Here is a 17557-nt window from a genome sequence, read left to right as displayed (position 1 = left end):
TCAAAATGTAAGAATAGCTCCCATGGAAAAGATAAATGGTTATTAAATCATAATTCATTTTAAAGAGCTTACCTAACCATAGGCTATGACTAATACTACTCTAATTCAGGTTTTCGACTTCAGCTAAAAAAAAAAAATCTTGGGTTAATACCAAATATCAAACTATTCAAAATCATTACCAACAGAATAAACAGCTTGCTAGTAAGTAAACAAATGCAGCCTATAAGTAGAACACCTAAAGTCTATCAGAAGACCTACTACACTACTACATGTTGTTTTTTTCTTTTTTTTGGCCACACCCAAGGCATGTGAAAGTTCCCGGGCCAAGGATCAATCCTGCACCACAGCAGCACCAACACCAGATCTTTAACCCACTGTATCACAAGAAAATTCCTCCTCTTCTTTTTTTTTAATGGCCACAAAAGGCAGGGCCTAGTCACCGGAAGCTGTCTAAAGGCACAGAGATTTTCTTTAGACCCCAAACCACCCAATTTACTCAATCATTTAACAAATATTTACGAGTTCTCGTCATGGCGCAGCAGAATCGAATCTGACTAGGAACCACGGGGTTGCAGGTTCGATCCCTGACCTCGCTCAGTGGGTTAAGGATCCTGTGTTGCCGTGAGCTGCTGTGTAGGTGGCAGACATGGCTCAGATCTGTCATTGCTGTGGTTGTGGTATAGATCGGCAACTGTAGCTCTGATTGGACTCCTAGCCTGGGAACCTCCATACGCCACAGGTGCAGGCCTAAAAAGCAAAAACAAACAAACAAAAAAAGCACATAATTGGTTTTACATGAAACATTTAATTTAACCCTGACAATAAAGTAGGTAGTATCATAACCCTCTTTTACAAATTAGAAGAATTAAGTAAAGACAACATATAGCCTCCCAAGCCATCGAGTCATTCTTACCTATTATTACATACAGTACTCTTACCCATTTTAAAAGGTTCATATTCGGAGTTCCCGTCGTGGCTCAGTGGTTAACGAATCCGACTAGGAACCATGAGGTTGTGGGTTCGATCCCTGCCCCTGCTCAGTGGGTTAACGATCCGGCGTTGCCGTGAGCATGGTGTAGGTTGCAGATGTAGCTCAGATCCCTTGTTGCTGTGGCTCTGGCGTAGGCTGGTGGCTACAGCTCCGATTCAACCCCTAGCCTGGGAATCTCCATATGCTGCGGTAGCGGCCCTAGAAAAGGCAAAAAGACAAAAAAAAAAAGGTTCATATTCTATGAACAGGAAAACAAAATCTCTGGAGAAATTAAATCAGCAACTTTATCAGAAAGAGAAAGACAAATACCATATGATATCACTTATAAGTGGAATCTAAAATATGGAACAATTGGAGTTCCTGTCGTGGCTCGGTGGTTAACGAATCCGACTAGGAACCATGAGGTTGCAGGTTCGATCCCTGCCCTTGCTCAGTGGGTTAAGGATCCAGCACTGCTGTGAGCTGTGATGTAGGTCGCAGACAAGGCTCAGATCCAGCATTGTTGTGGTTGTGGTGTAGGCCAGCAGCTACAGCTCCAATCAGACCCATAGCCTGGGAACCTCCATATGCCAAGGGTGTGGCCCTAGAAAAGACAAATAAATAAATAAATAAATAAAATAAAACACAGAACAATTAAGCCTATCTACAAAACAGAAACAGACTCACGGACATGGAGAACAGACTTGTGGCTACCCGGGGGAGGGGGAGGGAGTGGGATGGACTGGGAGTTTGGGATTAGTAGATGCAAACTATTAAACTGAGAAGGATAAGCAATAAGGTCCTACTGTACAGCACAGGGAACTGTATCCAGTCTGCTGGGATAGACCATGATGGTGAAGGAGAGAGAGAGAGAGACAGAGTGTGTGTGTGTGTGTATAGGTGTGACTGGGTCACTGTGCTGTATGCAGAAATGATATGACACTGTAAATCAACTATATTTTAAATAAAAAATTTAAAAATAAAATCAAACAGTGACTTTAGCCTTATTCATTCTTAGCGTACTAAACTATTAATACTATAGGTAATTGCTAAATGGACTTTCTACTAGTGCCCCAAGAGTAGGTAATAAATGAATGATAAAAGTTCAACTTTTAGTTAATGTCAAGCTGTAGATCTGGCATTGCTGTGAGCTGTGGTGTTGGGTCACAAACACAGCTCGGGTCTGGCATTGCTGTGACTGTGGCGTAAGCCAGCAGCTACAGCCTGGGAACTGCCATGTGTCGCAGGTGCAGCCCTAAAAAGACCAAAAAAAAAAAAAGTAAACAACAAAAAATTCTCTAAAAAGACAATGACCTGTAAACAATTCCATTATACAACAGAATTTGCATAACAACTACCAAAGCTTTTTCTAGCCAAACCTAGGCCTAATTCTCATCACTCACCTTGTTTCAATGAGGTAAGCAGTATATGTTTCTTGCATGTTCATGGCATTTCTTCCAGTTCGCTTTTCTGCTTCTGAAACACTAATTTCTATCTTCTTCAACCAAAAATTATTTTCTGTCATCTGAACAAAGGAAATGGAAGAACAAAAAACTTCAAAAATTAATATTGAAAAAAACCGACCTATTAAAATAAAATCCATTATTAGTACATATTTCAAGCTACTTTCTTGAGCTTCTTGAGTAGCTAGAGGTTGCTAAATGACAGCAACAAATGATATGCCCCTTATAATCAGCAGACTGTAGTACATTAAACTTTTCTAGATGCTATTTTAACAAGTACCATACACTCTAAAATGTAGGTAAGATAATAGGAGAAAAAATTAAAAAGAGATATTTCACATAAGTGACCAAGAATAAATGTATACAGAAATGCATAAGAAAAAAATCTAAAAACATTGTATACAAAGGTGAATGATCATCAATACTGATACCTAATCTTTTTATTTACCAAAGTGAACTCTCTCTTTCAAATATAAAATACGATATAGATGCCAAAAGGTTAGCTTTTCAGGTGGCAAGTTAATTTGGGAAAAAAAGTAGGAGTTATCACATATTCAACTATAAATTTGCCTAAATATTTTCCCCTCCCTTTTTTGGCCACCCTGAGGCATACAGAGCTCTCAGACCAGGGATAAGATCTGAGTTACAGTTTTCAGCCTACACCTCAGTTGTGCCAATACCGGATCCTTAACCCACTGCACCAGGCCAGGGATCGAACCTGTGTCCCAGCACTGCAGAGATGCTGCCAATCCCATTGTGCCAGTGGGAACTCCTAAATTTGCCTAAATTTCTTCAGCAGTGGTTAACAGCAGTCTCCACTATGAGACAGCACAAGGATTTTTTTTTTTAATATTGTTTAAAATTTATTTTTTATTGAAGTATAGTTGATTTACAATGTTGTTTTAGTTTCTGGTGTGCAGCAATGTGATTCAGTTATACATATACATTTTTTTTTAATGGCCACACCTGAGGCATATGGAAATTCCTGGGCCAGGGACTGAATCCAAGACACAGCTGTGACCTATACCAAAGTTGCAGAAACATCACATCCTTTAACCCACTGCACCAGGTCAGGGATGGCACACACACCTCTGCAGCAACCCGAGCTGCTGCGGTCAAATTCTTAACCTACTGTGCCACAGCAGGAACTGCAACATGTATTTTTTCAGAGTCTATTCCACTATGGTTTATTACAAGATACTGAATATAGTTTCCTGTGTTATATAGTAGGACTTTATCTGGGACAGCAGGTTTTAAGAAGAGGAGACATCTTTCTTTTCTTGCTAGATCATCCCCAGGTTTGCATCAAAGCCCCAAAGAGACTGACAAACATACCACTGGTGGTTCATAGGCTACATGTGCAGGAAGTGTGCCAGTGAAGAAGGATCTTAATACACCCAAAGTAACTTCGAGTATAAACACAGTGAGACTTGGTGCTAACTGCTGTGCTTTGGGTTTTTTCTCCCTTATTCAGTTTCAAAGTTCAGAGGTATGTTTTAATTAAAAACACTGTACTGGAGTTTGTGTTATGGCTCAGTGGAAACGAATCTGACTAGCATCCATGAGGATGAAGGTTAGATCCCTGGCCTTGCTCAGTGGGTTAAGGATCTGGTGTTGCCATGACTGTGGTGTAGGTGGCAGATGTGGCTCGGATTGCTATGGCTGTGGCGTAGGCCGGCAGCTACAGCACTTTTATTCTGGGGATGGGGAATACAAGTTTATAATTAGAAGATCAGTTCTCCCTCAGGTTAGTATAGAGCTGGCCAGAATTTTAATCCCATCTCTGCCATAGATTAGTTGTGTAACACTGGGCAAATTACTTAATCTCTCTACCAGTTTCCTCATCTGTAAAATGAGGACAAGAATATCCAACTCAAAATGTTGTTGGGAACATTTAATGAGGTAACACATTTAACGAGTTTCAAAGTTGCTTGGTATGTAACAAGACCTCAAGTATTAACCTATTACCTTCTATCTGCAGGTCCGTTATGGAACACTCATGTACCCAATGCACAGTGAAGTCAAACAATAGCCAAAGGTCAGAATTTGGAGCAGAGAAAGGTTTCTTTCAGGGCCATGCAAGGAGACAGGTGGCTGATGCCTTAAAAAACCAGAACTCCTTGAAGGCTTTCAGCAAAGCCCTTTTACAGGAAAGGTGAGGGAAGGGATGTGGTTAGCTGTTGCAAAGTTCTTGGTGTTGTATCCTTTGTTCTTACAGCTGTCCAGGTATATCAGGTCACCGTGTTCCTGAAAACCTCCATTAAAACAAATGTTATTTTGGGAGGTCCCCCTGTGGCACAGTGGGTTAGGAATTCGACTGCAGTGGCTCAGGTCACTGCAGAGACATGGATTAGATTCCCAGCCCAGCACAGTGGGTTAAAGGATCCAGCACTGACGTAACTACAGCATAGGTCACAGCTGTGGCTCAGATTCAATTCCTGGCCCAAGAACTTCCATGTGCCCCAGGTGTGGCCATAAAAATAAAAAAATGAAAGTTATTTTCAGGAGTTCCCATTGTGGCTCAGCAATAACGAACCTGACTAGTATCCATGAAGATACAGGTTCGATTGCTGGCCTTGCCCAGTGGGTTAAGGATCTGGCATTGCCCAGAGCTGTGGTACAGCTTGCAAATGCGGCTCAGATCAGGCATTGCTGTGGCTGTGCTGTAGGCTGGCAACTGCAGCTCTGATTTGTGACCCCCGCCCGGGAACTTCCATATGCCACAAGTGCAGCCCTAAAAAGACAAAAAAAAAAAAAGTTATTTTCTATTCGGCAACTTTTTATCTAAAGACATACTATATAAGAAAGGAAAGGGAAGGCATTAAATTCTGTCTCCATGCCTCCCTGTGGCTTTTACACTTAACAAACCCCATAAACTAAGTGACATTACCCCTCATTTTATTTGTTCAAGGTCCCAAGAATCAACTTGCGCCCTCTGAGGTCTGGGCCCTGGCTAAGAGAAGGTGTCCTCTGCGCAGGCAGGTTACCTTGCCTGGTAGCATTAATCCAATACCCAGCATGGGTCCTCCTGCCAGTGCCTAAGCCCAGCTGAAGAGGCAGATCTCAGCTCACAGTACCCTCCAGGCCAGGTCCCCAGACCTTGCCTAGCTGTCATCACTGAGGGAACAGGGCACCTAGGACCCAGACAGCCCTCAGGCTCCTCAGGCCACGGAAACAGTCACCGCGTTCCACAGACTGGGATCCAGGGATACTGCTGTTGCCATTAGGTCACAGAGTTGGGGTCTGCTCCTGGCCAGAGGGTGGCCAGGGTGAAGGCTCTGGAGCTCTGCAGGATACAGCCCTCAGCCTGTCCCCGGGCTCTTCAGCTCACCTGCCCACCTGAGGCCAAGAGGGCCTGGAGGGCCCTGGGGAGAAAGCCAGAGAAAGCCATAATCCACTTTTCACCACACTCTCTCTGTCTCAAGGACTACTGCAAGACTGACCATTGGTGGTACGGGACCTCTAATGGTCCTGCACTAATAGCCACATGCCCGTCTTGCCCCTATTATAGGTTTAAGTTTTTCTGGCTATGAAAATTCACACATGATTAATACACAAAAATTGAAAAGTGAAAAAAATACATATAAATCATCTATATCTCACAACTAACCATTGATGATATATATTGTTAAACTTCCTCACAATCTTTTTCCCAGTTGTGATGTTTCTGTGTTACTGAAATAGGTTAGAGATCTGAAGTTTAAGAACTACTCACTAAATTTACTCCCCTTAGGGGATATGTCTACAATGGTCAAGGTAGTTGGTATTAGGTAAATAATAATAGTAATGATAATAATAAAATGTTTTCTTAGGCCTAATAGTGAAGTTTTACTTCAGCGCTACTTCTTAAATAACTGAGAAAAATAGGGTTATAATAAATAACCTTTTTTGTGCATTTTATCTATAAAAATACATTTTAAAATAGCACAGCTATTCAGAAAACATTAATTTTTATTTAAAACAATATGTAAGTTTGAACAGTTTTTCCAAACCGAGTCACAACACATTCATGGTTCATGAAATTAATTTGGTGGGTTGTGATCAATATTTCTTTTTAGAGAAAAAGAAGTATCAGAGGGCACCGCACAGGAGTTCCCATTGTGGCTCAGTGGTTAATGAACCCGACTAGCATCCATGAGGACGTGGGTTTGATTCCTGGCCTCGCTCAGTCGGTTAAGGATCCAGCGTTGCTGTGAGCTGTGGTGTAGGTCACAGACGTGGCTCAGATCTCACATTGCTGTGGCTGTGGTGTAGGCTGGCAGCTGCAGCTCCAATTCGAACCCTAGGCTGGGAACCTCCATATGCTTGGAGTGCAGCCCTAAAAAGATAAAAGACAAAAAAAAAAAAAAAAAGAAAAGAAAAGAAGGCACTGCATGAAGGGATGGTTAAGCACCGTTTCATGAAACAACACTTAGGTATACAAGTATACATGTACTATGATGTAAAAATGTATTTTGTGTATTTTGTACTGTGAGTTGCCTTCAAGAAGAAATCTGAACAGCCCACCAAAACTGAATCAAGAAGAAATAGAAATAGATCAACTGAACAGATCAATCACTAGAAATGAAATTGAATATGGAATAAAAACTCCCTACAAGCAAAAGTCTGGTACTAGATGGCTTCACAGGCGAATTCTACAAAACATACAAAAAAGAACTTATACCCACCCTTCTTAAACTTTTCCAAAAGGTTGAAGAAGGAACACTCCCAAAGACATTCTATGAGGAGTTTCTGTCATGGCTCAGTGGAAACGAATCCGACTAGGAACCATGAGGTTGCGGGTTCAATCCCCAGCCTCACTCAGCGGGTTAAGGATCTGGCATTGCCATGAGCTGTGGTGTAGGTCACAGACGAGACTTGGATCCTGCGTTGCTGTGGCTGTGGCATACGCCAACAGCTGTATCTCTGATTGGACCCCTAGCCTGGAAACCTCCATATGCTGCTAATGCAGCCCTAAAAAGCAAAAAAAAAAAAAAAAAAAAGACATTCTATGAAGCCAACACCCTAAACCAAAACCAGACAAATATACTACCAAAAAAGAAAATTATAGGCCAATATCTTTGATGAAATAGACGCAAAAATTCTCAACATGAATCCAATAACATGTAAAAAAGATCATACACCATAACCAAGCGGGATTCATCCCAAATTCGCAAGGATGGTTAAACATACACAAATCAATCAACATCATACACCACGTTAACAAAAGCAAAGTCAAAAACCACATGATCATCTCGATAGATGCATTTGACAAAGTCCAACATCCCATTCACGATAAAAACGCTTACCAAAGTGGGTATAGAGGAAACATACCTTAACATAATAAAAGCCATTTACAACAAATCCATAGCCAATATAATACTCAATGGAGAAAAGTTAAAAAGCCCTCCCGCTAAAATCTGGAACAAAACAAGGATGCCCACTCTCACCACTTTTATTCAACACAGTATTGTAAGACCTAGCCACAGCAATCAGACAAACAAAAGAAATAAAAGGTATCCGAACTGGAAGAGAAGACGTAAAATTGTCACTCTACGCAGATGACACAATACTATATATTGAAAACCCTAAGGACTCCACACAAAAACTACTTGAACTGATCAACAAATTCAGCAAAGTAGCAGGATAGAAGATTAAAATTAAAAAATCGGTTGCATTTCTGTATACTAACAATGAAGTATTAGAAAAGGAATGTAAAAATACAATACCATTTTATTTATTTATTTTGTCTTTTTGCCTTTTCTTGAGCCGCTCCTGCGGCATATGGAGGTTCCCAGGCTAGGGGTCCAATAGGAGCTATAGCCACAGGCCTACACCAGAGCTACAGCAACTCGGGATCCGAGCCGCGTCTGCGACCCACACCACAGCTCACCGCAATGCGGGATCCTTAACCCACTGAGCAAAGCCAGGGATCGAACCCACAACCTCATGGTTCCTAGTCGGATTCATTAACCACTGCGCCACGACAAGAATTCCTACAATACCATTTTAAAATCATACCCAAGGAGTTCCTGCCATGGCTCAGTGGAAACATCCGATTCATATCCATGAGGATGCGGGTTCAATCCCTATCCTTGCTCAGTAGGTTGGGGACCTGGCATTACCATGAGCTGGGGTGTAGGTCGCAGATGCAACTCAGATCTGGCGTTGCTATGGTTGTGGTACAGGCTGGCAGTTGTAGCTCTGATTGAACCCCAGCCTGAGAACTTCCATACGTCATGGGTGTGGCCCTAAAAAGCAAAAACAAATAAATAAAATAAAATCGCATCCCCCAAAAAATAAATACCTAGGAATAAAACTGACTAAGGAGGTGAAAGACTTATATGTTTAGAACTATAAATCATTAATTAAGGAAATTAAAGAGGACTGAAAGAAAGGGAAAGATATTCCATTCTCCTGGATTAGAAGAATTAATATTGCTAAAACTCCCATATTACCCAAAGTAATCTACAGATTCAATGCAATCCCAATGACATTTTTCATAGAACTAGAACAAAACACAAAAATTTATATGGAACCAGGAGTTCCGTCGTGGCGCAGGGGAAATGAATCCAACTAGGAACCATGAGGTTTCAGGTTTGATCCCTGGCCTCGCTCAGTGAATTAAGCATCCGGCATTGCCATGAGCTGTGGTATAGGTCCAGAAGAGGCTCAGAACTGATGTTGCTGTGGCTGTGGCGCAGGCTGGCAGCTGTAGCTCTGATGGTACCCCTAGCCTGGGAACCTCCATATGCCACAGGTACAGACAGCCCTAAAAAGCGGAAAAAAAAAAAAAAATTATATAGAACCATCAAAGACCCAGAATTGCCAAAGCAATCCTGAGGAACAAAAACCAAGCAGTAGGTATAACTCTCCCAGACTTCAAACAATACTACAAAGCTACAGTAATCAAGACAATGTGTACTGGTTCCAAAACAGACATATAGACCAAAAGGAACAGAATAGAGAACCCAGAAATAAACCCAGACACCTAAAGTCAATTCATCTTCGACAAAGGAGGCAAGAATGTAAAATAGGAAAAAGTCTTTTCAGCATGTGGTGTTGCAAAAACTGGATAGCTGCAAGTAAATCAATCAAACTAGAACGACGACACCATGAACAAAAATAAATTCAAAATGGCTTAAAAAGACTTAATTTAAACATAAGACAAGATGCCATAAAACTCCTAGGAAAGAACACAGGCAAAACATTCTTTGACATAAACTGTACAAATGCCTTCTTAGGTCAGTCTCTCAAGGCAACAGAAATAAAAACAAAAACCAATGGGACCTAAACAAACTGACAAGCTTTTGCACAACAAAGGAAACCATTAAAAAAAAAAAAAGACAACCTGTGGAATGGGAGAAAATAGTTTCAAATGATGCAATGGACAAGGGCTTAATCTCTAAAATATACAATTTATACAACTCAACACCAAAAAAACCAACAACCCTATTGAAAAATGGGCAGAAGACCTGAATACACATTTATCCAAAGAAGATAGAGAGATGGCCAACAAGCACATGAAAAAATGCTCAACGTCACTAATAACTAGAGAAATTCAAATCAAAACTATTAGGTACCATCTCACACTGGACATAATGGCCATCATTAACAAGTCAACAAGTAACAAATACCTCCATACTGTTTTCCATAGTGGTTTACCAATTTGCACTCCCACCAACAGTGTAGGAGGTTCCCTTTTCTCCATACCCTCTCTAGCATCATTATTTGTAGACTACTAATGATTCTGAGGTATCCCCTCACACTGGTCAGAATGGCCATCATCAAAAAGTCTACAAACAGTAAGTGTTGGAGAGGGTGTGGAGAAAAGGGAACCCTCCTACACTGTTGGTGGGAATGTAAACTGGTACAACCTCTACTGAAAACAGTATGGAGGTATCTCAGAAAACTAAATATAGAACTACCATATGACCCAACAATCCCACTCCTGGTCATATATCCAGATAAGACTTTCATTCAAAAAGATACATGCAACACTATTTACAATAGCTAAGACATGGAAACAACCTAAATGTCCACCCACAGATGAATGGATTAAGATGTGGTATACATACACAATGGAATACTACTCAGCCATAAAAAAAGAACAAAATAATGCCATTTGCAGCAACATGGATGGAACTAGAGTGAAGTCAGAAAGAGAAAGACACTAATACATTGCGCAAATGAACCTCTCTATACAAAAGAAACAAACTCATGGACATGGAGAAGAGACGTGTGGTTGTTGGGGGGTGGGAATGGGATGGACTGGGAGTTTGGGGTTAGCAGATGCAAACCTTTGCATCTGGAGTAGATAAGCAATGAGATCCTGCTATATAGCACAGGGAACTATATCTAGTCACTTGTTTTGGGGGGGTTTTTTTGGTTTGTTTTTTATCTTTTTAGGGCCGCACCTACGGCATGTGGAGGTTCCCAGGCTAAGGACTGAATCGGAGCTGTAGCTGCCAGCCTACACCACAGCCAGAGCAACTCGGGATCCAAGCCATGTCTGTGACCTACACCACAGCTCACGTCAACCTTGGATCCTTACTGAGCGGGGCCAGGAATCGAACCTGCATCCTCATGGATACTAGTTGGGTTCATTAACCACTGAGCCACAACAGGAACTCCTCTAGTCACTTGTGACGGAAGGATAATGTGAGAAAAAGAATATATATGTGAATGACTGGGTCACTCTGCTGTACAGCAGAAACTGACAGAACAATACAAATCAAACATAATAGAAAAAAATAAAAACTAAAAAAAAAAAAAAGAAAAGAAATCTGAGAGCTGCTGAAGTTGTAAATGAGGAAAACACTCCTGAGTATGAGTTAGATAAATTCTATAGCTGTGCCAATACATTTTTTTCTCTTTTTCAAGTTACCTTCATCCACAAATGCCCCAAACCTTACTCAGCTCTCTGCTGCCCATGTGTAAAGGTGCTAATTGTGTGGAGGCATTTTCAAGCATCAGTTTCTCAAGCACTTAGCCCCCACCAGCACTTTCAGGCCTAGAGCAGGTTCCCTGAAAAAATCATCATGAATCCCTGAGGCAATGGTTCCTCTCTGAGCCAATACTACTAAATGCCAACTCAATGGAATCTTCCAGCCTCAAAAAGCAGCACTCTTACCTCCATTTCCTTGCTATTTCCTCTCTCTTCTGCCAGAACTAATTACTACTTTCTTGCAGATTGGATTCCTCTCTCATTTTCATATTCTAAGCTACTTTAAATAGAATTGACAATATTTTTTTTAAAAAAAATGCACTCTTCCTTACAAGGAAAAAGTACAAAAAGGAGACTTTTAACTAGACAATGGAAAAAGAGGATGAAGACTCACAAAAAGAAAAACAACAGAATACAGAATAAGAGTTTACAACAGAATTTAAAGAATCTTAATTAGTGATGTTTAAAACTGGAAGAGGAGTTCCCCTTGTGGCTCAGTGGTTAACAAACCCGACTAGCATTCATGATGATGCGGGTTGGATCCCTGGCCTTGAACAGTAGATTAAGGATCCGGCGTTGCCGTGGGCTGTGGTATAGGTCAGAAGATACGGCTCAGATCCCGTGTCACTGTAGCTATTGTGTAGGCCAGCAGCTACAGCTTCAATTCGACCCCTAGCCTGGGAACCTCCATATGCATCGGTGGATGTGGCCCTAAAGAGGCAAAAAAAAAAAATTAAAGATTTGCAGTGCAGTGCTTGTTGCCACTATCCCTAGGTGTGAGGCAACTGGTACAATTTACTCTCCATCCAAAATCTGCAGTCAAAAATAAGGCTGATGATTGCTGTGGCTGTGGTATAGTTTAGCAGCTACAACTATGATTTTACCCCTAGCCTGGCAACTTCTATAGGCCTTGGGTACAGCCCTAAATAAAAAAATGTATTATTAAAAATAATAATAAGGCTGATGAAGTTTTTTGCCACCTCTGCACACTATCTGCATAGATATCTTTGTGATGAAAACTGCTTGATAATCAACACATCATTTAGACCTTTTTTCTTAAAATTAGAACTTAATCTTAACTCTAAAAAAAATCTAAATACAGTATGTAACAATTTACAAGACTAGGAGTTACCATCGTGGCTCAGTGGTTAACGAATCTGACTAGGAACCATGAGGTTTCAGGTTCGATCCCTACCCTTGTTCAGTGGGTTAATGATCCAGCGTTGCTGTGAGCTGTGGTGTAGGTTGCAGATGCGGCTCGGATCCCACGTTGCTGTGGCTCTGGCGTAGGCTGGCGGCTACAGCTCCGTTTCAACCCCTAGCTTGGGAACCTCCTTATGCCGCGGGAGCGGCCCAAGAAATAGCAAAAAGACCAAAAAAAAAAAAAAAATTTTACAAGACTATTTTTAACGGTTTTTTTTTTTTTTTGGAAGAAAACTGCATGGTTTAATGGACAGAACACAAATGTCAAAGCCAGGCAGACCTAGGCTCAAACCCCAGCCATGCCACTGACAAGTTTATGACTCTAGCCAAATCACCACTCTCTGAGCCTCTGCTTCTTCATCTTTATATGTCTTTTAGGGATAAGTCCGAAAATTAAATGAAAAGTAGGGTCTTAATGTGCCTAGTACAAACAACAAATCCAACTTACATTTCTGCCCAGTCCACATTCCTAACAGTAACAATAGCAATGTGGCTTTGATTACTGCACTATTTCTCAACTGGGGAAGGAGTGGAGTGGAAAAAGGGAGACAAAGAGGGAAAAGGAGCAGATTTTCTATGGAGAAGATTGGGGACTTTGTTTTTTGGTCTTTTTATGGGGGGGAAGAACTGTACCTTTGGCATGTGGAAGCTCCTAAGCAAAGTATCGAACCCAGGCCACAGCAGTGACCCAAGACACAGCATATCCTTAACCTGCTATGTCACAGAACTCCCATGGGATTGAGGAGTTTTTTAGGAGAAGGGAACAAAGTACAGAGAATGTATGAATGTATGTGTGTATTTAACTTCCTGGTTGATTCTGAAATATTTGTCCAAATAGCTTGTGTCTCTTTGAATTACTCAGTTATGGAGTTGTTTGAAGAAACCCTAAAGTTTAGGCAATAACGAATGGTCTCTCGTAACACATATTTACTGAAAAGTCAGGTAATACTATATAACTAACAGCTTTTACTGTATGATGGCATCTTTGAGTTTTCAAATATCTTAAACTGAACACACATAGGGTTTTATTTTAATGAGATATTTACAATCACTTTTTTTTTTTTGGTCTTTTTTTTGCCTTTTCTGGGGCCGCTCCCGTGGCATATGGAGGTCCCCAGGCTGCGGGTCCAATCGGAGCTGTAGCCGCTGGCCGACGCCAGAGCCACAGCAACGTGGGATTCAAGCTTCGTTTGTGACCTACACCACAGCTCACGGCAACGCCAAATCCTTAACCCACTGAGCGAGGCCAGGGATCGGACCCACAACCTCATAGTTCCTAGTTGGATTCATTAACCACTGAGCCACGACAGGAACCCCCGACAAACGCATTTAATTTTATAATTGCATCTTCATATTATTAAGCAAAGTTTTCACAAAAAAATAGCAAAATGTCCGTCATCATAACCAAAATTAAACTCATGATGTATTTAACAAAAGATACGATTCCTACTTTCTGAAACAATCTAAAATTGCTTTTTTTTTTTTTTGGGTCATTTTTAGGGCCACACCCACGGCATATGGAGGTGTCCAGGCTAGCGGTCGAATTGGAGTTACAGCTGCTGGCCTACGCCAGAGCCACAGCAACGTGAGATCCAAGCCGAGTTTGTGACCTACACCACAGTTCATGGCAATGGGGGATCCTTAACCCACCGGGCGAGGCCAGGGATCAAACACGAAACCTCATGGTTCCTAGTTGGATTCATTTCTGCTGCACCACGACGGGAACTCCTAAAATTCCTTTAACACATATCCACAAGATGGGCAAATTTAAAAGTCTGAAAATGTTGTGCTGATAAAGATAGAGAGCATCAGGCACTACTGATGGGAGTATAAAATGCTATGTTTGCTTTAGAAAACAATTTGACACTACCTGCCAGGGTTGAACATGCTATTACCCTATAATCCAGCAATTCCACTGTAAAGTTTATATTAGACATTTGCACCAAGAGCTATGTAGGAAGAAGTTCATAACTGCAGAATAAATCTTTTAGAGATAGCCAGAATCTTGTAACACCACCAATGACTGTAAACAGAAGTAAAGATAAATCAACTGTAGAATATCTATAAAATAGCATACTATACAGCCATGAGTATAAACAAACTAAGCTACATTTTGGCTGAATCCCCAAAGCATTATAGAGCAAAGAAAATAAGTCATAGTAAAAGTGATTCACTTATGAAAATTTCAAAATCAAGTATAACTAAATAATATATTGTTTAAAGAACATACAGTAAGATTATAAAGAAAAGTAGAGATATTAATACAAAATTCAGAATATAGGTTACCTCTGTAAGAAAGGGAGTAGATGTAACGCAGGAAAAGAAATGGCAGCTACAAAGAACTGATAATTATTTTGTGAGAACCTCCTCCGCATTAATGATATACTTCATCATAAAGGTTTTGTTTGGTTTGTTTGTTTCTGCCTTTTTTTTTTTTAATGGCCACACCAGTGGCATATGGAGGTTCCCAGGCTAGGGTCCAATCCTAGCTGCAGCTGCCCGTCTATACCACAGCCGCAGCAACACCGGATCGGATCCGCGTCTTTGACCTACACCACAGCTCAGAGCAACACTGGACCCTTAACCCACTGAGCGAGACCAAGGATCGAACCCGAGTCCTCAGTGGTTATTTACCACTAAGCCATGATGGGAATACCCTTGGTGTTCTTTTAAAGACAACAAAAAAGTTAAGTCACAGATGGAACCTGCATTTTAAAAAAGCAAGTCACAGGGAGTTCCCGCTGTGGTGCAGTGGGTTAAGAATCCGACTGCAGGAGTTCCCGTCGTGGCGCAGTAGTTAACGAATCCGACTAGGAACCATGAGGTTGCGGGTTCGGTCCCTGCCCTTGCTCAGTGGGTTAACGATCCGGCGTTGCCGTGAGCTGTGGTGTAGGTTGCAGACGCGGCTCGGATCCCGAGTTGCTGTGGCTCTGGCGTAGGCCGGTGGCTACAGCTCCGATTCAACCCCTAGCCTGGGAACCTCCATATGCCGCGGGAGTGGCCCAAGAAATAGCAACAACAACAACAAAAAAGACAAAAGACAAAAAAAAAAAAGAACCCGACTGCAGTGGCTGGGGTCTCTGCAGAGGTATGGGTTTGATTCCCTGGCTCAGGAATTTCCAAATGCAGTGGTGCAGCCATTAAAAAAAAAAGAAAAGAAAATCAGGTAAAAGCCAAGTTTATGCATTACAGAACAGACATGCTTGTCTCATATTTTATATGAGATATTTAATCGCTCCACAAATAATTCCAGAATTTTGTAAGAAATTAAATGAAAGACTTAAAATTCACCCATAAATGTCTTCATGCTAACCTATACACCCAACATATCCCCCAACTATGCAAAACCTTCAACTCCAGTGTTGAAGTCCCTGGCTAATTAAGAGTCTAGTACGGTAGCTTTTCTTTATCCATCTCTCACAAGGATGGGCAGTTTTGTATTAGCACTAGCACCAGCTTCAGAGAAAAGCAAAATGTATGAGCTATGCACACTCTAATTAGGGTAGTCTGATGCAAAGCACTCTACTGAGTTTCTGAATCGCTTCAATTTAACCCGGTCTACCCATCTTGCATTACACCTGAAAACACTTTGGAATGAAAGCAATTACAAATATAAAATGATGCATTTTCTCCTTTCTTCAAAACAAATAAAGCACTAATTATCAAAGGGGCTTCTCAAAGCAGATTCATGGGATATCTATGCCACGTCTCCATTAGGAGACAGAGCACTGACCCCCAAATGAGGAAATTACAGTCCAATAAGGAGTTTTTCAAAAATCTTTTTCACCTATACCCTTTCTTAACTCTAACACTTTATTCCATCTCCTGATGGTGGCACCAGGCCAACCACCCTTACAGTCCCAGACTTGTTCCTCAAGTCCCCCATTCCCTGCCTTCTCAAACACTGCCGCCACTGCCCACAGTGCCTGTTAAGCCGTCCCCTCTTACCAGACTGCCCAGAAACATCGGCGTTCCTCGTCAGGTCCAAACCTCCGGGTTCGCGGACAGTGAAAGTAGCACCTGCCTCCAACCCAGCGCGTCCCGAGCTCGACCTCCGTCCTCGCAGCCGCACCCACAGGACCCCTCTGCTCTCCTGGCCGCGCCCTCGCCATCCTTCCTAAGCTCCGGCGGCGCCCGGCGCTCGCCTCCTACCCAGAGCCCCTTTTTCCCACTGAACCTCCCTCAACTGCGCCTGTTGGCCTGGCCTTTCCACCCCGCTTCCCAGTCACCGCGGGGCCTCTCGCCTGAGCCCACTGGCCGCCGCCAGCCTAGACCAGCCGAACCCAGCCCAGACCAGCCGAACCCAGCCCGCTAGGCCCCGACAGAGGCCAAGCAGCCTCTGTCCCCCCTTCTCTTCACCTTGCCGTCTCCGGAGCCGTCTTCCCGGGCCCCCTCTGCTTCCTCACCCACCACAGACTCCAGCTCAGCGTCAGGGTGGCCCAGCGGCTCTAGGGTCGCAGGCTGCAAGAGCCGTTCAGAGTCTGGAGATGCCTGCTCCATGGCTGCGGTTCAGCACGGCGGGCACAGTGCGCCTGCGCTCCCGCGCGCTGTCGGGCCCCTCCTCCCGGGCTGCAGGCCAGGCTCCGCCCTCTGGGCCTGAGGCCGCCCTGCCCCACCCAACCCGGACTGGTCTAGGGCTGAAGTTGGAGCTGGGGCTGGGGCTGGGGCTGGGGCTGGGGCTGGGGCTGGGGCTGGGGCTGGGGCTGGGGCTGGGGCTGGGGCTGGGGCTGGGGCTGGGGCTGGGGCTGGGGCTGGGGCTGGGGCTGGGGCTTCGGCTTCGAGAGGAGGGCTGGCATGCCAGGGAGCCGGTCAGATGCTAAGCCAGGAGACCGCGATAGAGGGAGAGAAAGAAAGGCAAGGGGAACGTGAAGACCAGAATAGGTATTGGAACCAACCAGGTTGGTGATCACCTAAGGAAAATTTGAAACTCAAAAGAGAAATCGGAGGCTCAGATGTGATGTCTCCTTCTTGGCCTCTTATCTTGCCTGCCATTTT

The 17557-nt window shown here is 42.8% G+C and overlaps 1 protein-coding gene across 1 annotated transcript in view; it reads right to left on the bottom strand.

The window, feature by feature from the left end:
- Window positions 1-17107, bottom strand: part of SNX4 (sorting nexin 4) — a 72493-nt gene extending 55386 nt beyond the window's left edge. Inside the window, 2 exon segments of the mRNA XM_047790382.1 lie at window positions 2374-2495; window positions 16922-17107. Of these exon segments, the coding sequence (XP_047646338.1) occupies window positions 2374-2495; window positions 16922-17062 (263 nt within the window). The 5' untranslated portion in view covers window positions 17063-17107.
- Window positions 17108-17557: the final 450 nt, after the last annotated feature.

This window comes from Phacochoerus africanus, chromosome 1 (genome assembly GCF_016906955.1).
Source record: "Phacochoerus africanus isolate WHEZ1 chromosome 1, ROS_Pafr_v1, whole genome shotgun sequence".
In the NCBI taxonomy this organism is placed as follows: Eukaryota; Metazoa; Chordata; class Mammalia; order Artiodactyla; family Suidae; genus Phacochoerus; species Phacochoerus africanus.
The sequence above is the reverse complement of the archived record's forward strand: the minus strand, read 5'-3'. Positions and strand labels throughout refer to the sequence as shown.